At 63.8% G+C, this 17432-nt stretch overlaps 1 protein-coding gene across 2 annotated transcripts in view; it reads right to left on the bottom strand.

The window, feature by feature from the left end:
• Positions 1–16573, bottom strand: part of CELSR3 (cadherin EGF LAG seven-pass G-type receptor 3) — a gene marked incomplete at its 5' end in the record, with an annotated part of 34330 nt that extends 17757 nt beyond the window's left edge. For both annotated transcript variants that reach the window (XR_014229213.1, XM_082322148.1), the window contains 9 exons: positions 76–245; positions 419–544; positions 1010–1173; positions 1389–1546; positions 1972–2060; positions 2920–3035; positions 3479–3701; positions 5317–5949; positions 13447–16573. Coding sequence is in view for 1 of the 2 variants with exons in the window: in XM_082322148.1 (XP_082178274.1) it covers positions 76–245; positions 419–544; positions 1010–1173; positions 1389–1546; positions 1972–2060; positions 2920–3035; positions 3479–3701; positions 5317–5949; positions 13447–16573 (4806 nt within the window). The remainder of the gene's footprint in view (positions 1–75; positions 246–418; positions 545–1009; positions 1174–1388; positions 1547–1971; positions 2061–2919; positions 3036–3478; positions 3702–5316; positions 5950–13446) is intronic.
• Positions 16574–17432: the final 859 nt, after the last annotated feature.

Below are 17432 nucleotides of genomic sequence, written 5' to 3'. Positions count from 1 at the left end.
GGGTCCTCCTGCTCTCCCGGGGCGGATGGCAGTAGAGGCTGGGACACAGTGCTGCGGCTGAGGCTGCAGCCCTACCTGGCAGAGCAGGGTGGTATACTGGCCGGCATGGGCCTGCAGAAGCACCCCGTCTGGCTGCCGCGTCCGAAATGCCAGCCCCAGGTACCACGGCACTGAGATCTTCACGTCTGTCTTGAAGTCCCAGGTCAGGACACTGTTGCCCTGGAAATAGTGGGCATGGTGCATGGCTGGAAAGGAAAGTGGAGGTGAGAAGGGATGGGCACTACACAGGGAGCACTAGATGCAGGGACAGCAGAGCTAGTTCATCTCGCACGGCCCCCTTACCCTGCTTCCAGAGCACACCCAGCACAGTCTTGCCCATACCCACCCTGCCCACGCCCAGCAGCGCCCGCTCACTCACGGTGGCGGCAGTCTTTGCCCCCGAAGCCAACAGGACAGAGGCAGGAGTAGGTCCCCCAGCTGACCGAGCAGGTGCCGCCGTTCTTGCAGGGGCTGGAGTCACAAAACGTGTGCTTGGCGTGGCAGCCTGGAGGTATCAAAGTCACCCACATCAGCCTTGACCTGCTCACCACCTCCCTCCAGCCCACGTGGGGAGACACCACTGTCCCCCAGCCCTTTCCCTGGCTGCCAGAAGGGCAAGCCCAGCCGCTCCGCCTCCCAGCACAGACCCTGCGCGCTCAGGGACGAGGATCGGGGCTGTCGCTGCTCCTTATGCCAGAAGAAAGACACTGCGGAGGTGGACTGGCTACCTGGCATCTCCCAGACAGGCCATCTCTGCAGGCTTTGCACTCGGGATCAGGGGACATTCCCAGAACATTAGCTGGGATGGGGGACTGGCTCATTTAGGGGGATCTGAGGCCCCCTTTCCCAACGGGAAGCTGTTCAGCTCCAGCTGTGCTGCCACACCACTGTTACAGCCTGGCAGTGCTGCTGCATGAGCAGGAGGGGCAATTCCCAGGGCAGGGGCTGGCAGGAGCAGAGCAGCAGGTACCTGCAGCGGTTCCGTTGTTGGCAATGTAGGAGGCCAGGTCAATGCGTTTGCTGTCAATGTACAGGTCTCTCATGCATCCCACAAAGTCCCGGTGAGTGACGGGGAAGTTTTCCGGCAGGTTGGGGACCCCTCCGAGGAGCAAGGGACCTGTGAGGTCCAGGGACCTGCAAGGACAGAAGCCCAGGGCTTTAAGAGCCACAGCGACCTCAGGCCAGCCAGCTGGCTCCCCAGCGCAAGGGGCTGGGAAGCAGAAATCCCCGGAGACAGGCACACACAGCCGAGGCCCCTGGAACTACAGCTGTGCCAGATGTGAAGGGCTGACTCTGCAGGGGACCCAGGTGCCCTGCTCCTCTCCCCACATAGTCCCCGAGGAACTCACTTCTTCGAGCTGGTCTGCACACCCTCTGCAGCGCAGGAGTAGTTCCCGATTTCGCTGCCAAACTGCAGGGCCACGGAGGCGTCACATTCGTCCACTGTCAAGATGGCCACCTTGTCCTTGGAGGGGCCCTGCACCACCCCCAGGGCGCTGACCTTGGGCTGAAACCAAACGCAGGGTGTTAGCAGCACACATGGCCCCAGACCCAGGCACCCAAGAGCTCACACGACAGCAAGGAAAGGGCCTGAGCACAGTCCAGGCAGCGCCGTGCTGCTGGAGCGCGAGCGAAGCAGGAGGGACATCTCTGTCCGAGCCCAGCCATCAGCACCAGAGATGGATACGGACAAGGACGCTGCGCAGAGCACATTTCTGCCGCCTCCAAGTGTGGTCCTGAGGGTCAATCTCTCCCTGCACCCAGCTGTCTGCTTCGCTGCACCCATCCCCAAGGGCTGCAAACGACCTGTACCTTCTCTCTACAGCCTCCCTCCTGGGGCAGGGCCGGAGAACAGCAAAACCAGAGCTGCTCGCTCACACCTCGTGGGGAGAGAGACCCACGCGCGTGGGGGGACAGCCGGGGCGCACGTACCTTGTTGTAGTAGCGGAGCTGCAGCGTGTGCCACTGCCCATCGCTCACGCCCCCCGGCAGGTAGGGGCTCACCACCGTGCTGGACTCTCCTGCAGGGACAGGGACGACGGCACGCTGAGGGAAGAGGGACAGCCCTCGGACGCGCCCGCCCTTCCTGCGGGCACCAAGCCCTCCGCGCTGCCGACAGCCTCACGCAGGGATGGAGAAGGGCTTCAGAGAGACAAGCTTGGCACGCCGGCCCTGGCCTGCTGCGGCCTTGTGGCAGGAGCAGGGTGGGGGAATCACAGCCCTGGGACCGGCAGCCAGCACCCTAGGATGGCTCCTCCATCCAGGCTGACTACCGGGGTGCCCTGGCACCGTGCGACCAGCCCCTCCCCAGCCACTCACTGCTGGGCCTTGCCGTGAGGAGCCCAGAGCAGCAGCAGGATGGCCACCAGGGGAGAGGAGCACTGGACACAGGGCGGGAGGGAAGCCCCAGTAGTTAACACGAGGGCTCAGTGCTCCTGGCAGCTGATCCTGACACTCCTCGGGACAGGCAGGATGGGCGCAGGATGGGCACAGCAATGGCACGAGGCAGCAGGGATGAGACCGACAGGGTAGCGAACGCCCTCCCAAAAGCCTCCTCCTCTGCAGACTGGCTCACGGCAAGGCAGGAGATGAAGCTACCGATGATATAATGGGGCAGAACGGCAGGAGAGACCTCAAAAGGGTTTGTCCCGGTTTGTGCTCACAACCCCCCTGGCTGCGCTTGCACTCCTAAGCCTAGGGAGAGCCCTGAGACACACCCCCATCCTCTGTGCCATCCACTGACGCTCACCAACACCTCTCTCAACCCCGTCTCCCTTAGCGTGGGCTCCATCCAGGGCAGCACCCCGCTCTCCCCGCTCAGCGCAGGCCTTCTCGCAGCTCCCACGGCACAAATCCCGCGACAGACAGGGCCGAGCCTACCTGTGGAGTATTTCAGCTGGACCTGCCCCTGGATGATCTCCACCGCCAAGAAGTCGTGCCTCTCGTTCAGGCGCCCATTGTAGAGCAGGAGGCCGCTGGGCTCCACGGTGCTGAACCTGGGGCAAGGGAGGAAGCGGGAGGGCAGGGTGTGCGCAAGAAGCACGCGGAGATCCCGCTCTCCCGTGGCGCGCACCAGCATCCCGGCACAGGGACAGGGTGAGACCTGGCCCCGGGTGCAAGCCCAGCTGGGAAGGGGCTGGGAGCTTGATCCAGCAGATGCTTTGGGAGCATGGGAGGGCCTGGCATGGAGGCAGAGAGCTGGCAGCAGGGAAGGACAGAGGCACTGAAGGAAGGGACGAGCTGATGCCAGGGGAGATGTGCCAGTGCAAATGCAGAGCCCTTTGGCTCAAGGCGCCAGGGCAGCCCCATGGCGAGGCAAAGCTGGTCATGCAGGGGTCTGGAGAGCACCAGCGAGTCCCTGGACAGGCCCAGGGTGCGCAAGAGCTACCAGAGGGGGGCCCGGGTGCCAGTGTCCAGCGGAGGAGGGAAGAGGACTCACGAGAGGGCGAGGGTGAGGTGGAAGCGCTGGCGCAGGCCCCGGAACATGACGAAGGAACGCGGTGGGAAGGAGCGCGTGGACACCTCGCAGAAGGGCGTCTCAAAGCCGCCTGCCGGGCACTGGCAGCGAAAGCCCCCGTCGGCGCCGTTGGTGCAGGTGCCGCCGTTGCGGCAGACGCCGGGCACGCAGCGCCCCGAGCGGCTGTCCACTTCGCAGTTCTCGCCTGGGGGAGAGCGAGACGGGAGGCTTGGGCCACGTTCCGGCTTGGGGGCACACACTCAGCAGCCGCCCATCCACTCCTTGCCCTGGGGGCGCAGACCTCAGCCCGGGTTTGGGGCAGGAGCTCGTGGGGCGGCTGGGGGCCGGCGAAGGATGTGACAACCGAGGTGTCACCCGGGTGTTCCCCACAGTAGCCAGCAAGCTAGCTACCGCTGCCGGCCCTGCAGCCCAAGCCTCTGGGCTGGATGGGGTGCCAGCTCTGGCTGAAGGGGGAAGTTTGGACCCAGGATAGCACGGGAATGGGACAGGAGGGGACTGGCCACAGCTGGGCTGCACGGTCCTAAGGATGGAGAGGCAAGGACAAGTCAGGGAAGTCCTGGTGATGCTGAGAGTGTCTCCTTGGGCACAGCCACCACGAAAGCCTGGGACAGGCATCGCAGTCCTGGCTCCGGGGTGTGGGGACAGCCCAGCACCACTGCGCTCCCCTGCTGATAGCTATGAAAGTCTCACCCACAGCACCAAGAGCCTCCTAACCCTGTGGGCAGGCTCTGACGTACGAGCAAAAGCCAAGTGGAAACCAGCCGGACGAGGGACACCAAACACCCTTGCACCTTGCTGGCATTGCTAACGGGGCTGCCCCAAGCCAGCCCAGCGGTGCAGTGCAGGGGGCCTGGCCAGCCCCTTTCCCGTGCTGTCCCTGCAGCAGGCAGGGGACTGCTCAGCTGCAGTCCTACACCCCGGGCCCCGCTCCCATTACTTTGCTGCGTGGCAGGCAAGGAGGATGAGGAGACAGCATGAAGTGACAGGGAAACGAGCTCATTAACCCTTCTGCTAATGGCTGTTCACGCTTCAAATGCTGGGGGTTAATTACCACTGACTCTGCTTATCTCACCAGGAGCCACCGACAGGAGAGTGGCTCCAAGGCAGCCATCTGCTGCCACGCTCCCTCCTGGTGGGGAGGGCAAAGCAGGGGCTCCCTCCCCAGTAGCCACAGGCCACCTTCCCTCACCCCCAGATTGCCCATGTCTGGGCACAAGTCTCCACAGCCTCTCGAGGACTTGGGACAAGACGACACTGGCTGGCCCAGGGATTCCCCCCATGGCTGGGACCAGATCTGCCTGGATCAGACCCTGCCTGGTGAAGCAGCTAGGTCCAGCCTCCCCTTCCATTTTCAGCAGGCAGCAGCTCACCCACCGCATGTGGGCTCCACACCTCTGCCAGACCAGCTGAGGACTGGCACGGGCTGAAACCAGCACCTCGAATGGTCCAGAGCCCATCACCCCACTGGCATGGGGCAGGGCTGAGGAGCCTCCTGTACCCCAGCCTGGCACAGTCCAACCTGGTCTTCCTGCTCTGAGAAAAAGGCTGGGAGGTGGTGGCCAGGGTCCCCAGGAGCCCTCCACGCCACCTCCCTAGAAGACAGATTTCTATGGCAACCTCAGCCCTGTGCATCCAGTGCCATGGAAACACGGAGAGCCGGGAGCAGAGCCGGACCTCTGCAGGCAAAGAGGGGCTCCGCCACCCGCCGCCCTGCTAGGAAGAGCACCCCGCCATGGTGACAGCAACGCCAAGGGACCCGCTCACCCATCCCCCCGCGGCCCCCAGCTCCGGGCACTCACCGCTGAAGTGCTGGCGGCAAACGCATGTGTATCCCCCCTCCTTGCGGGTGCAGATCCCACCATTCAGGCAGGGGTTGGAGTAGCAGAGGTTGATCTCCGTTTCGCAGTAGTCCCCGGTGAAGCCCTGCGGGCAGCGGCACCGCAGGCCGGTGATGGGGTGGATGGGCCGAAAGAGGGTGGAGGGGGAGGCGATGAAGGGGGCAGAGCTGTCGAACTTGAGGACGGAGATGCACTTCATGTAGTTCTGGCAGGGCTCCCGCAAGCAGACGTTGTCATCGAAGGGCAGCACCTCCAGCATGGAGGCACCCGTCAGCGCCATGCGCTTCATGTACAGCTGCTCCTGCAGCTCCTCCGAGCTGAAGTAGCGCCCGCCCCGTGGCGCCAGGGCCGAGAAGCTGACGTTGAGCACCATGCCGCCCACGTCTGTGTCATTCTGGATGTTGAAGATGAAGATGTCCTCCTTGGGCGTCGCGAGCACGGTGGCCACCCCTTCCAGGAAGGTGGACAGCAGCGGGGAGAGGAAGCGCTCCTGCCACATGTTCTCCAGCCGCACCGTGATGCTGTTAGCCAACATGTCCTCCGTGATGATGATCACCCGCAGGACGCACTGGGCCGTCACGCTGTGGATCCCATCTGTGGGAGGGAACAGGGACACGCTGCAGGTCTTTGCCTGCTGCTCGGAGGGTCTCCTCCCTCCCACCCCGGGGCAGAGCCCTGCACCTCAGTGCGGCCCCCAAAAGGCCCCAGTCCTTGGCTAAGAAAGCTTGGGGCCACAGCCCCAGTGGCTAGCAGGGTGCCACCTGGGCTAGAGGGGGAGCGGTCGGTACGGCTGCATCTTCTCCCTCCCTCAGGCTCTCCACTGAGATCCTGGATCTCGGCAGCAAACTGAGCTCTCAGGAACAAAGATGCTGGTGAGACTGGGGCAGAAGGAAGTCCCAGCAGGAGGTTGGGCAAACACGGGAGCCGATGCCAGGGCCTGGGGTGTTTTGTTTCCCTGCTGCGCCCTGTCTGCCTCCCCCACGCTGCCTTTCCCTGTGCTCTCCTCCTGCCGTTTCCTTCCTCTCTCCTCCAGGGTCTCCAAGGCTTTTGTGCCGGTCTCCCTGCTTCCCCGCTTCTCACCATCTGCTCCGCATCTCTTCCTCCCTCGGCCCATCTCCGGTTTGTTTAATTCTCTTTAATCTTTATTTTCCTTGGAAACAAACTCCCTCCCCTTGGGACCCCGCACCGCATGAGCAATCTCCCAAGCGCGAACACAACCGCGTGCATGCACGCTCGGAGCGTGCCAGCACGCCCGCCTGCTCTCTCCCAGGACCCTGGCCGTTCGCGGCATCTCCCCGCCGCGTCAGGCACCCTCACGTGCCAGCAGCTCAGGCTGCAGGGCCGCAGGCAGCGCAGCACCCGCCCCGACGGGCGACGGCGCAGCTCCCACCACAGCACCCACCCCAGCAGCGACGCGATTTGAGGCCTCCTGCCTCGCCCCACCTACCCAGCTCCCAGAAACTCAATGAATCCCGCTACCTTGCAAGGTCATACCCTGCTGCAAATTAGGAAATACTGGCCAAGATGGGAGCTGGACAGACAGACAGATGTGACCACATTCCTAATTCTTCCAGGAACCCCTGCTACGAGCACAGGCAAGCACATGGCAGCCCTCCCAGGGGGATGCAGACTGTAATTACCCCAGCTGGGGACCTGCCAGGCAGCAAACCTTGCTCAGATAAAACTCCCACTGGTCCCCTCCAGAGCAGAAGCGTCCCAGCCCATTCCCCAGCCTCACCACCTTACACTGCCCAACTGCAAGCTGCCTGGCCCTTTGCCGGGCCTGTCGCTCTTCCCCCTCTCTGCCCAGGCAGAAGTTTGGGCAGTGGTTTTATTTTTCAGTTATTAACTCTCCTTTCCGTGTGACCCTGGTCAGTGGCTTTGCCAGGAGGTATCCCACAAAGCAGCTTGCCAAGGTTCCCCTCGCTCAGGCCACCCCGGGCACCTTTGCTAGCAGCTTTGGCCGGGGCACCCCAGAAGGGGAGAAGCCTGCCTGCTGCTCCGGGACACCTCCTCTCCCCCCAGTCCCCCTTCTTCTGGGCCCTCCGCCCCAGGCCGGCAGAGCCAGCCTTCAGCATCACGACGCAAGGACTGCGCCTACATCTGTGGCCCCAGAAATGCTTGATGAGGCTCATCGAGAGCCTCACTGCTCCTGGTGAAATGGGGTGATCCATCTTCCAGCCCATTGCCAGCACCACAATGCTAATGCCCCATGGGCATAAGCAGCACGTGGCTGTTGCCTGCTGTTCCCGTCTCCCACCCCACATCTACCAGAGAGCCCCAAACGCCTGCATTTCCTTGGAAACCTGGCTCTCCATCATCCCGAGACAAGGTTTACATCAGCACATTCAGTGGTGACTCCCAGGACTATCCCTGGGCACCAAGCCGTGCTGTAACGTCCCCCACTCACGACCGATGAGTGGCAAACACAAGCTGCCCCCTTCCCCTGGGGACGGTGGGTTCGGCTGCCCGTGCACCCCCACAGGCAAGGCCACCTGAACAACGAGCGAGGGGTTTTCCAGGACGTTCCCCTTTCCCCGTCTGCCACGCTGACCCCTGGCAGGTAACTCGGCTCCAGAGACAGCCTTGTGCATCCCCTCTGGGGCATCTGCATCAGGTTCAACGCTCTGGCCTCCAGTTTAAACACTGTCATGGGAGATGGGCTTGTAAAAAGGTAGGCAGGAGGGCTGAGCTCGCTTTGGGGGAAGAGCAGCTGAAGCAAAGATCCCCCAGCACCGCCAAGGGCAGCCCCCGCTCTGCCTCAGCCCAGCCCTCACCCGTCCCCCAGCACACACTGGCATGGGCAAACCAGGCGCCCAGCGCGGGGCTGCTCGCACGCTGCAGACCGCGCCGAGGCCAGACGTGAAGCAAGCCCGGCAAACTCCGCCAGACCCTGCTCAGCGCTGCTCCATCCCCGGCAGCCCAGTGCAATGCGGCAGGAGGAGCGGCAGGCTTGCCGGCAGCCTGGCCAGCCCCAGCCCCGCCGAGGGCCAGGGGGTGTAAACGCCAGCTCCCCATTCCCTGCCCATGCCCCAGCTCCAAGCCTCACATGCAAAGCTGCCTTTGCTGCTCCTCTCTCCCCGTGGCTGCCGCGCTGCAAAGCCTTTTGGTTCCCCTTCAGCCCTGTTTGAAGTTTGCAGCACAGGAGGATTTAAAGATTGAAATGTCTCCCTTTTTTCCCCTCTCTCTCTCTTCTACTCTTCAGAAGGTGAAAGCTCTCTGACGACCCTGCAAATTCCCGCGCAAGCGCCAGCCTGCATGCTGGGGCTGGTGCTCTGGAGATAAGGCTCGCACCGGGCTGGGGGAGCGGCAGTACCGGTACAGTCACCCAGGAGCTAATCTCCTGGAGGAAGGGGGGGTGCTTTTCTCTCAAATCAAACTGCTGCCGCCCCATATGGAAGCAAGGTGAGAATCCACCCCTGCGTGACACCCTGCCGGCTCTGACATGGAGGGCAGCATGAGCAGCGGGTACCAAACAGCTCCGTCCAGCACCCGGCTGGATGTGCCAGGGGATTTAGACCTGTCTGAGCTCAGCACAAGGAACTGGCATCATCACCTGCATCCCCTGAGGCACCTTCTCTCTGTAAGAGGCTCACCCAGCCCTGGGGAGGCAGGCAGGAGGGGAAAGCCACAAGCGTGGCTCAGTCGTGCTTGGCGTAAGATGCTCCCCAAGCCACCAGCAGTCCGGCATCCCTCCCCGAGGGACCACCTGGTGAGGCAACACCCTGGGAAGCCGCCGCTTTGACACCAGCTCCCTTCTCAGCAGGAATAAGGCAGGACGGCCCCAGCCCATCGCTGCACTGTGTCCCCGCTCCCTCTCCTCTCCCTTTGTCCCCTCCTCACAGTTTGCCTCTCTGGCCGAGGCGAGCGTGAGCTCGGTTCAAGCCCAGCGGCCTCCCGCTCTCCTCTCTCCGGCTCGTGGTTCACCCAGAAGCAGCCGCGAGGCCCGGGGGACAGCTCTCCCTCTCCCCAAGGGCTGCTCAGCGCCCAGCAATAGGCAGGCAGACATCCACCTGATTTACGGCTGTTATTAGGCCTTCACTGATACGACGCTGGGTCCTGGGGCAGGCTGGAGGCCAGCAACGCCTCCCAGGAGCAAGGAGGTCGTGGCCAGGGAAGAAGGGGGGCTGCAGGGTGCCCAACACCTTTGGCATCGCCCAGCCCACAGCAGGAAAACCCAAGTGCCCCTTTCATGGTTCCCTGCAGCAATGCGGAGTCAGCCCCAGCCCCACGGTCCTCCTTGGTAAGCTCCCCCATAACACGCTGTCCCACCTCAGCATCACGCCCAGGGCTGCCTCCCCCCTCGGCTCCGTGCAAGGGGAAGCAGATGGTTAAAAGAATGACCTGCTGCAAGTGGGGGGGGGGAAAAAGCTACCAAAAGAAAGCCCAAAGCTGGCTGGAGGCACTGACCCCCCTGGGAGGCATTTTAATCACGAATGCTCAGCCTTTCTGATTAAACCCTGTGGCTGGAGAGCTGGTGACTGGTGAATATTCATGCAGCAGAGCAAAGAGCCCTGGAAACATGCCTACAGGGAAAGAAGCAGGGAGAAGGGACACGAGGGGCTCTAACCCCCATGCTGGGCAGCACCTGGTCATCGTGTTTGCACTTCCAAGACTGACAATTACCAGCTTCAAAAGCAGCAAAGCTGCAGAAAGAGCAGCTCCGGCCAGAGAGCGGGATGGGCACGGACTGCCCTGGGGGGGCTGCGCTGTCAGCCCGGGAACGGAGCTCCAGGCCTGCGCTGGAAACCTCTTGGGGGGAACAGGGCTGCCGACCGCTGCCCAACAGTCTCCTGGGTCTGCCAGGGTGAGACCCCACCTCTCCTGTCCCCCCCGTGCTGCCAGAGGCTCTCCGGATCCCCGGACAGCACCCCAGCCCACCGTGCAGCACGAGGCATGGGCTGCAGCCAACGCTCCCACCCCAAGAGCCCTGGAGTCACTAGCAGAGGTTCCCCTTCCCCTACAGCAAACATTTTGGCCTTCAGCCTCCCAGGGAGCTCCAGGGATCAGGAGGAAGGCATCTCAGCTCAAACGGCCCCCCTGACCCAGGAGGGGACGCACCCCTGTCCCTCACCTGGGGGGACCAGGAGCTCCGCAATAGGCTGCGGTGCGTCACCACCCGCCCTCTTCTGAGCAGCAGCGCCAGCGTCCGAGAGCCAAAGCCACCGCTCTGACTGCAACACCCGGAGCAGGCACCCCAGAGACGGCGCGGGTGGTCTGGGGACAGACGGGGGTAGCCTTCACATTTGCAGTAAAACACCTCCAGACAGAGAAGCCAGGAAAGGAGGAGACAGGTATGGGTAAGGTGAACATTCCTCACCACTTCTGAAGGGCTTTGGCAGACCTCTCAAGATTTTGATGATACTTGACAGGTTAAGAGATCTTGGAAGTAAATCAGACTCCCCTCTCCCAGCACAGAGTATGCATGTCACTCTCCCGGTAGCTCGAAAGACAGGGACTAAAACAGAATAACCAAGACGACTCCAAAACCGTTCCCTAACCAGGAATGGAAATCCTGAAGTCTCCCACCCTAACTGTGGGGTCAGCACCTCCAGCTGCGATGGACCTAACAGGGGAGGAAGCTCCTGAGAGTGGGGTCCTCAAGAGAGGAGAGGCACGCAAGTTGTGAAAGGCCAGGGCAGCCCTGGGACCCTTACCCGGCTTGAAAAGATGGCTCTGATGTGTTCAGACATCGGAGTCAGGACAAACGTGCTCTAGGGGCGTCTTCCCTGCCAGGCTGGGATTTTAGGCGAGACATCTCGGACGAACGAGTCCCCTCACCGGGGCAAGCTCCTGGGCTGCAGGCCGAGGGGAGAGGAGTACAAAGAGCTTGAGAGGAACAGGAGCAATGCAGCAGCCACGGCTGAGTGCGGCTGAGCCTCCACCCTTGCCACCAGCCCAGCAGCCTGGCCCAGTGAAACCAGTCTGGAATGGTTTAAAGTCAACTGCACGTCAATTTCCTACAACGCCCCGATCTCACACTGTGCCTCTGGCCATGGACACAGCCCCACCGCCTGGCACTCTTAGTGGCCAAGAGCTGTTTTTAGCAGCCATAGGTGCCCGCACATCTGCAAAGAGCTGGGGCCAGCTTTGAGGCAGTCAGTCCCCCTGGAAAGGCACTGGTTTGTGGTGGCCCAAGTCTTCCCTGCCTCCCATGAGGGGCTGAGCTGGGAACACACAGGCAGGCAGGCAGGAGGGCCCCTTGCCCTGGGATTTAGGGGGATCCAGCCTCCCTCAAAGTGACCATAAAGCTCATGGGCAGGCAGGGAAACCGCTCCCTCCTTGGATGCGGACCCTCGGGGCACCCACCTAGGTGCTATTGTTGCCTTCCTGCAGGAGGAAGGTGCTCCGGCGCGGCGCTGCGCCCGGGCAAACAATGCAGCCGGGTCTGAACGTCCTGGCCGCCAGCTCTGCAAACCCACCCTCCCCCTGCACGCAGCGGCAGCATGGGGCCGGCAGGGCTGCCAGCTGGGCGGGGGGCTTCGAACAATAACGAAGGAAAAACCAAACCAGACCTCCACCTCCATCGCTAACATCAAAGCCAACAAAAGGCCCGTTTTCCAGTGTCTCGCTTCCCTCCCCGGCACAGCTCTTCCCCTTCCATCTTCTCCCCTCCTTTGCGAGCGCACCTCTCCCAGTCTCCCTTCCCGCTGGAAGATGACGACACTCTAATTGCAAGGGCCCCCTCGCCGCGAGGCGGCTCGGCGACGCAGGACTTCGGGACGTGATTGTCTCCTGCCTTTGTGCAGGGTTAAGTGTGCGAAGAGGCAGGGCTTGCATAAACACACTCGGGCAGAAGCTGGAAAGGTCAAAACCACCCTCCATCTCCAGCGATGGGCATGTGCGCGCCTGCACCCGCTCTCAGCCAGCCCTGCAGTTACAATTAACCCCCAAAGAGCCCCAATTCACCGATGGGCTGCTGCTGGCCATGAAGGATTGCCTTGAATGGGTCTCCTCTTAAAGCCCTCGCTCCACCTTTTGAAAGAAATCCTCCCCTCGCTGAATAAGCCGGATGGAGAGAGGGAGCGGGTGAAAAGGGAGGGCAGCTGGTAGCCGAGGGTCAGGGGAGCATCACGATTTAACATACGGCTCCCCAGGCACTCTCGGTAATTTGGCACCGGGCCCCTCCAAAGAGGGCTCTCGCCCTCCCTCCCCGAGAGCCGCTCCTCGGTTCAGCGATGGACGGATGCCTCCATTTCAGATCACGCATCCGCGAGCAAAGAAAGGCTGATGGTGAAGGCAAAGCTCCGGCAGTGGGGAGCTCCAGGTCCAAACCCCGCTTGCTCACAGACAAGCCCCTAGGTCCATCTTTGCCCTGCCCTCAGCTGCACCAGCGGGGACCCCAACACTCCCCAAAGCCACCCCAGCAGCTACTGCTGGCATCTGCATTTGGATACTCCAGCAACACGCACGACGCGAGAGTTTTAAGCGCCGCGCTCTGAGGTTTGCCACAGCTGTCCCCTGCAACGCTAAGTCGGCTGCAGAAAGGTGGTACCAGGTTTTAGAAGCCGCACCAGAAAGCGCAGGTGTCGGTCGGTGCCACAGCCAGAACCCAGACCGAGCCGTTTGCTACCAGCAGATGGGTATTTTTAAGAGGGTTCCCTCTGCGACGAGTTCAATCCCTCCCTCCCGAGCACAGCCGGGGAAGCGCTCGGTCCCGGCAGGCAGAAGAGCCACCCGGGCTTGGGAGCGAAGCGGCGTGCCAGCCCCTGGGCCGGCAGCTTGGCCACCCCAGGAACCAGCTGCTTGTCCGGCCAGCACCCTACGGCGCACCCCGCGGCCTCGCCGGTGACGGCACCTCCAAAGGTATCTCGCTAGCAGCTACGACCGATCCTCACAGCTGAGTAACGATGCTTTGTTCTTGCAGACCACCTCCGGCCTCGGCCCCCGTGCAGAGCGCTCCCCTGCAGCACGCCCCCGCCGCCACCCTTCCCAGCCCCTCCAGCGTTCCCTAACTGGAAGGGACTCCCAATCCAAATCTTGTTGCCAGTCCCCAAGCTGCCCCCAATGCAGAATGGGGTCCCCCACGGGGACCACGCAGAGCCCCCCCGAAGGTACCGCACTAAAGGTTTAATGATTTTCAGCCCCTACCTGTGACGGTCACCAGCATGGAGGCCACAAGCGGACGGTTGTTGTCCAGCTTACGGCTCAGCCTCAGCTCCCCGCTCGATTGATTTACAATCAACAAGTGCAGTTCATTTCCCCGCTCAAAGGTGTAGAAGAGGCGGTCGGACACATCTGGGTCATAAGCTGGGACCTTCCCTATGACCCCCGAGGGGAAGGTGTTGGACTTATTGGACACGTAGTTATTGAACAGGATCTGGAAGTTCTTGAGAACAGGGCTGTTGTCATTCTGGTCAATGAGTTTGATGTGGACCGTGGCTCTGCTGACCAGAGGGGCAGAGGTGGCCTGCACTACAATCACGTACTCAGGTTTTGTCTCATAATCCAGGTCTATCAAGGCTGTGAGCTCCCCAGAAAAGATGTCCATCTGGAATATCTCAGGGATGTTGCCTTCCACAATTTGGTACATGATCTGGGCATTGGGTCCCTCATCCGGGTCGACGGCTGTGATCTGGGCCACGACAGAGCCTACAATGCTGTTCTCCTTTACCAAGACCTCAAACTCTTCAGCGGGAAAGACAGGGGCGTTGTCGTTCACATCCTGAATGGTAACCTGGATGTGGACAGGGGTTCGCTGAGGAGGGATGCCCCTGTCCACAGCGTACGCAGTCAGCTCATAGACGGGAACGTTCTCGCGGTCCAGCCTGCGGACAGTGCGAATGATCCCCGAGGTGGGCTCTATGGTGAAGTCTCCATCCCCATCCTCCCCGTTCTGGAAGGTGTACTGCACTCGCCCGTTGGTGTGGGCATCCCGGTCAGTGGCAGAGATCTGGAGCACGCTGGTGAAGGGAGGCGCGTCCTCAGAGATCATGCCCTGGTAATGAGGGCTGACGAACTGCGGGGCGTTGTCATTAACGTCATTCACCATGATTTCAACGTAGGTGGTGTCCGCTTTCTGGGGGATCCCGTTGTCCTTGGCAGTGATAGCCAAGGTGTAGGTGACCTGGTCCTCATAGTCCAGTTGTGCCTGGAGAGTGATGGCCCCGGAGTCTGGATCGATGCGAAACTGAGGGACGTTGTCTTCTAGGTAGTACGTGATGCGGGCGTTTTCCCCCACGTCGTCGTCTGTGGCACTGATCACCACCACGGTGCTGCCCACGGGCCGGTCCTCATTGATGCTCACAGAGTAGTGGGCGCTCTGGAACACGGGCCGGTGCGTGTTGGCATCGGTGATGTTGATGTGAACGTGGCAGTTGTCCCGCAGGGTGCGGTCAGAGGCCGTCACGGTGAGCACGTAGCGCCTCTCCTGCTTGTAGTCCAGCGGCAGAGACAGAGTGATGAGCCCCATCCCGCCTTGCGTGCTGATGGAAAAGCGGTTCCGCGTGTTGCCTCCCGTGATCTGGTAGGTGATGGCACTGTTCACATCCCGGTCAATTGCCGTGACGCTGAGGACGCTGGTCCCCACGGCCGCGTCCTCATTCAAGCGGATGAAGTACTCCTTCTGGGTGAACTCGGGACGGTTGTCGTTGACATCCATGACGGTAATGGTGACGCTGGCGGAGGCGGATAAAGATGGAGAGCCGTGGTCCCGAGCCTCTACCCCAAAAAAATAGTGCTCGACTGACTCGCGGTCCAAGGGCCCGCTGACCGTGATCCACCCCGTGGCACTGTTCACCACGAAGGGCGTGTCAGCCGAAACCCCCGTCAGTTTGTACTCCAGGCGCGCGTTCTCGCCGTAGTCCGCGTCCACGGCCTGGATGTGGATGACGGAGTGGCCGAGGGGAGCGTTCTCCAGGACGGAGATTTGGAAAGGGGTGCTGACAAAGATGGGGGCGTGGTCGTTGATGTCCACCACCTGGATGCTGGCCATGCCGGTGTTGTTGGAGAGGGGAGGGCGCCCCGCGTCCTGAGCCCGGATCCTCAGGGCGTACTCCCGCTCCACCTCAAAATCCAGCGGGGCCACCACCTGTATCTCCCCAGTGACGCTGTCGATGGAGAACTGGCCCCGGCTGTTCCCGCTGATGATGTTGTAGTGGACCAGCGCGTTGTTGTCCTTGTCGAGGTCCGTGGCGGTGACGCGCAGGATCTCGGTGTGGGGCCGTATGTCCTCCCTCACCTGGACGATGTAGCGCTTCTCGCTGAACTGAGGGGTGTTGTCGTTCTCGTCAAGGACCGTGATGTAGACCTTGACCGTGGCGGAGCGGGGCCCCGGCTCCCTCCCCTGATCGTTGGCCTCCACCACCAAGGAGTACCTCTCCATCTTCTCCCTGTCCACCGGCCCGCTGGTGGTGATGAGGCCGGAGCGGGGGTCGATCTCGAAGACGGCGTGGGCGGCCCGCTCGTTGACGAAGCGGTAGCGGATGTTGGCGTTGGGCGGGGAGTCGACGTCGGTGGCCCGCAGCTGCAGGATGGGGTACCCCTCCTCCACGTTCTCCCGGATGGTCTCCCGGTACTCGCCCTGCTCGAAGACGGGGTCGTGGTCGTTGCGGTCGGCCACGGCGATGGCCACCATGGTGGTGGCGGAGAGCCGGGGCGCCCCGTGGTCGGCGGCCGTCACGCGGAAGTAGTGCAGCTCCATGCTCTCGCGGTCGAGGGCCTGCGTGGTGGTGATGAGCCCGGCCCGCGGGTCGATGCTGAAGAGCTCCCGCGAGCGGCTGTTCATCAGGGCGTCCATGGAGTACACCAGCCGCCCCGCCTCGCCCCCGTCGGGGTCCTGGGCCGCCACCGCCACCACCGCCGTCCCCGCCGGCTGGTTCTCCGCCACCTCGGCCTGGTAGTTGTACTGGGGGAACAGCGGGTGGCGGTTGGGGGCCGCGCGCCGGCCCCGCCGCCCGGGGGCGGGAGACGGGAAGGGGAGCGGGCGCGGCGCGGCGGCGCGGGGCGGGCAGCGCGGCGGGGAGCGGCGGCGCGGCGCCGCGGGCAGCCCCGGGGGAGCCGCCGCCGCCCAGCACGGCACGGCGGCGGGGCAGCCCCCGCGGGCCGGCGGCCCCCAGCCCGGCGGCGGCGGAGGCGGCGCGGCGGCCCCCAGCCCGGGGGGAAACAAAGGGAGCAGCAGCAGCAGCAGCAGCAGCAGCAGCGGCGGCGGCGGCAGCGGGCCCCGGTGCTGGCAGCAGCGGCGGCGGCTCGGGGCGGCCGCCGGCTCCTCCGCCGCCATGGTGCCTCGGCGGCCGCCGCCCGGCCCGGGCGCACGGCGGCTGGGCTCGGCGCCGCCCCCGCCTAGCGGCGGCGATGGCCGCCCCCCGCGCCGCTGCTGCGCCGCCGCCGCTGCCGCTGCCGCTGCGGCCGGGAGTGGCGGCGGCGGCGGCGGCTCCTCCTCCCGCAGCCCCAACATGGCTCCCGCCGCCCCGCCCCGCCCCGCCCCTGCCCGCCCCGCCGCCGCCGCCGCCATCTTGAGGGCGGGCGGGCGGGTGTCCGCCGCCGGCGGCCCCGCTCCTGCGGCCGCCGCGGTGCTGCCGCCTGCCCCGGGGGCCGCCGGAGAGGGGGGCAACGGGCACCGGGTGAGGGACGCGCCCGTCCCCGTGTGCGGGGTGTGTCCCCGGTGTGCGTGTCCCCGGTGTGCGGGGCGTGTGTCCCCGGTGTGCGGGGTGTGCCCGGCCCCGTGTGCGGGGTGCCCGGCCCCGGTGTGCGGGGTGTGCCCGGCCCCGTGTGCGGGGTGCCCGGCCCCGGTGTGCGGCGTGTCCCCGTCCCCGTGTGCGGGGTGTGTGCCCCCGGTGTGCGGGGTGTGCCCGTCCCCGTGTGCGGGGTGTGTGCCCCCGGTGTGCGGGGTGTGCCCGGCCCCGTGTGCGGGGTGTGTGCCCCCGGTGTGCGGCGTGTCCCCGTCCCCGTGTGCGGGGTGTGTGCCCCCGGTGTGAGGGGTGTGCCCGTCCCCGTGTGCGGGGCGTGTGTCCCCGGCGTGAGCCGTGTGTGTCCCCAGTGTGCCAGGTGTGTGTCCCTGGTGTGCGTGTCCCCGGTGTGAGGGCTGTGCCCGTCCCCGTGTGCGGCGTGTGTGTCCCCGTGTGCGGGGTGTGCCCCCT

Source organism: Platalea leucorodia, assembly GCF_965183815.1.
Source record: "Platalea leucorodia genome assembly, chromosome: 9".
Classification (NCBI taxonomy): Eukaryota; Metazoa; Chordata; class Aves; order Pelecaniformes; family Threskiornithidae; genus Platalea; species Platalea leucorodia.
This window is presented reverse-complemented; position numbering and strand designations above follow the sequence as displayed.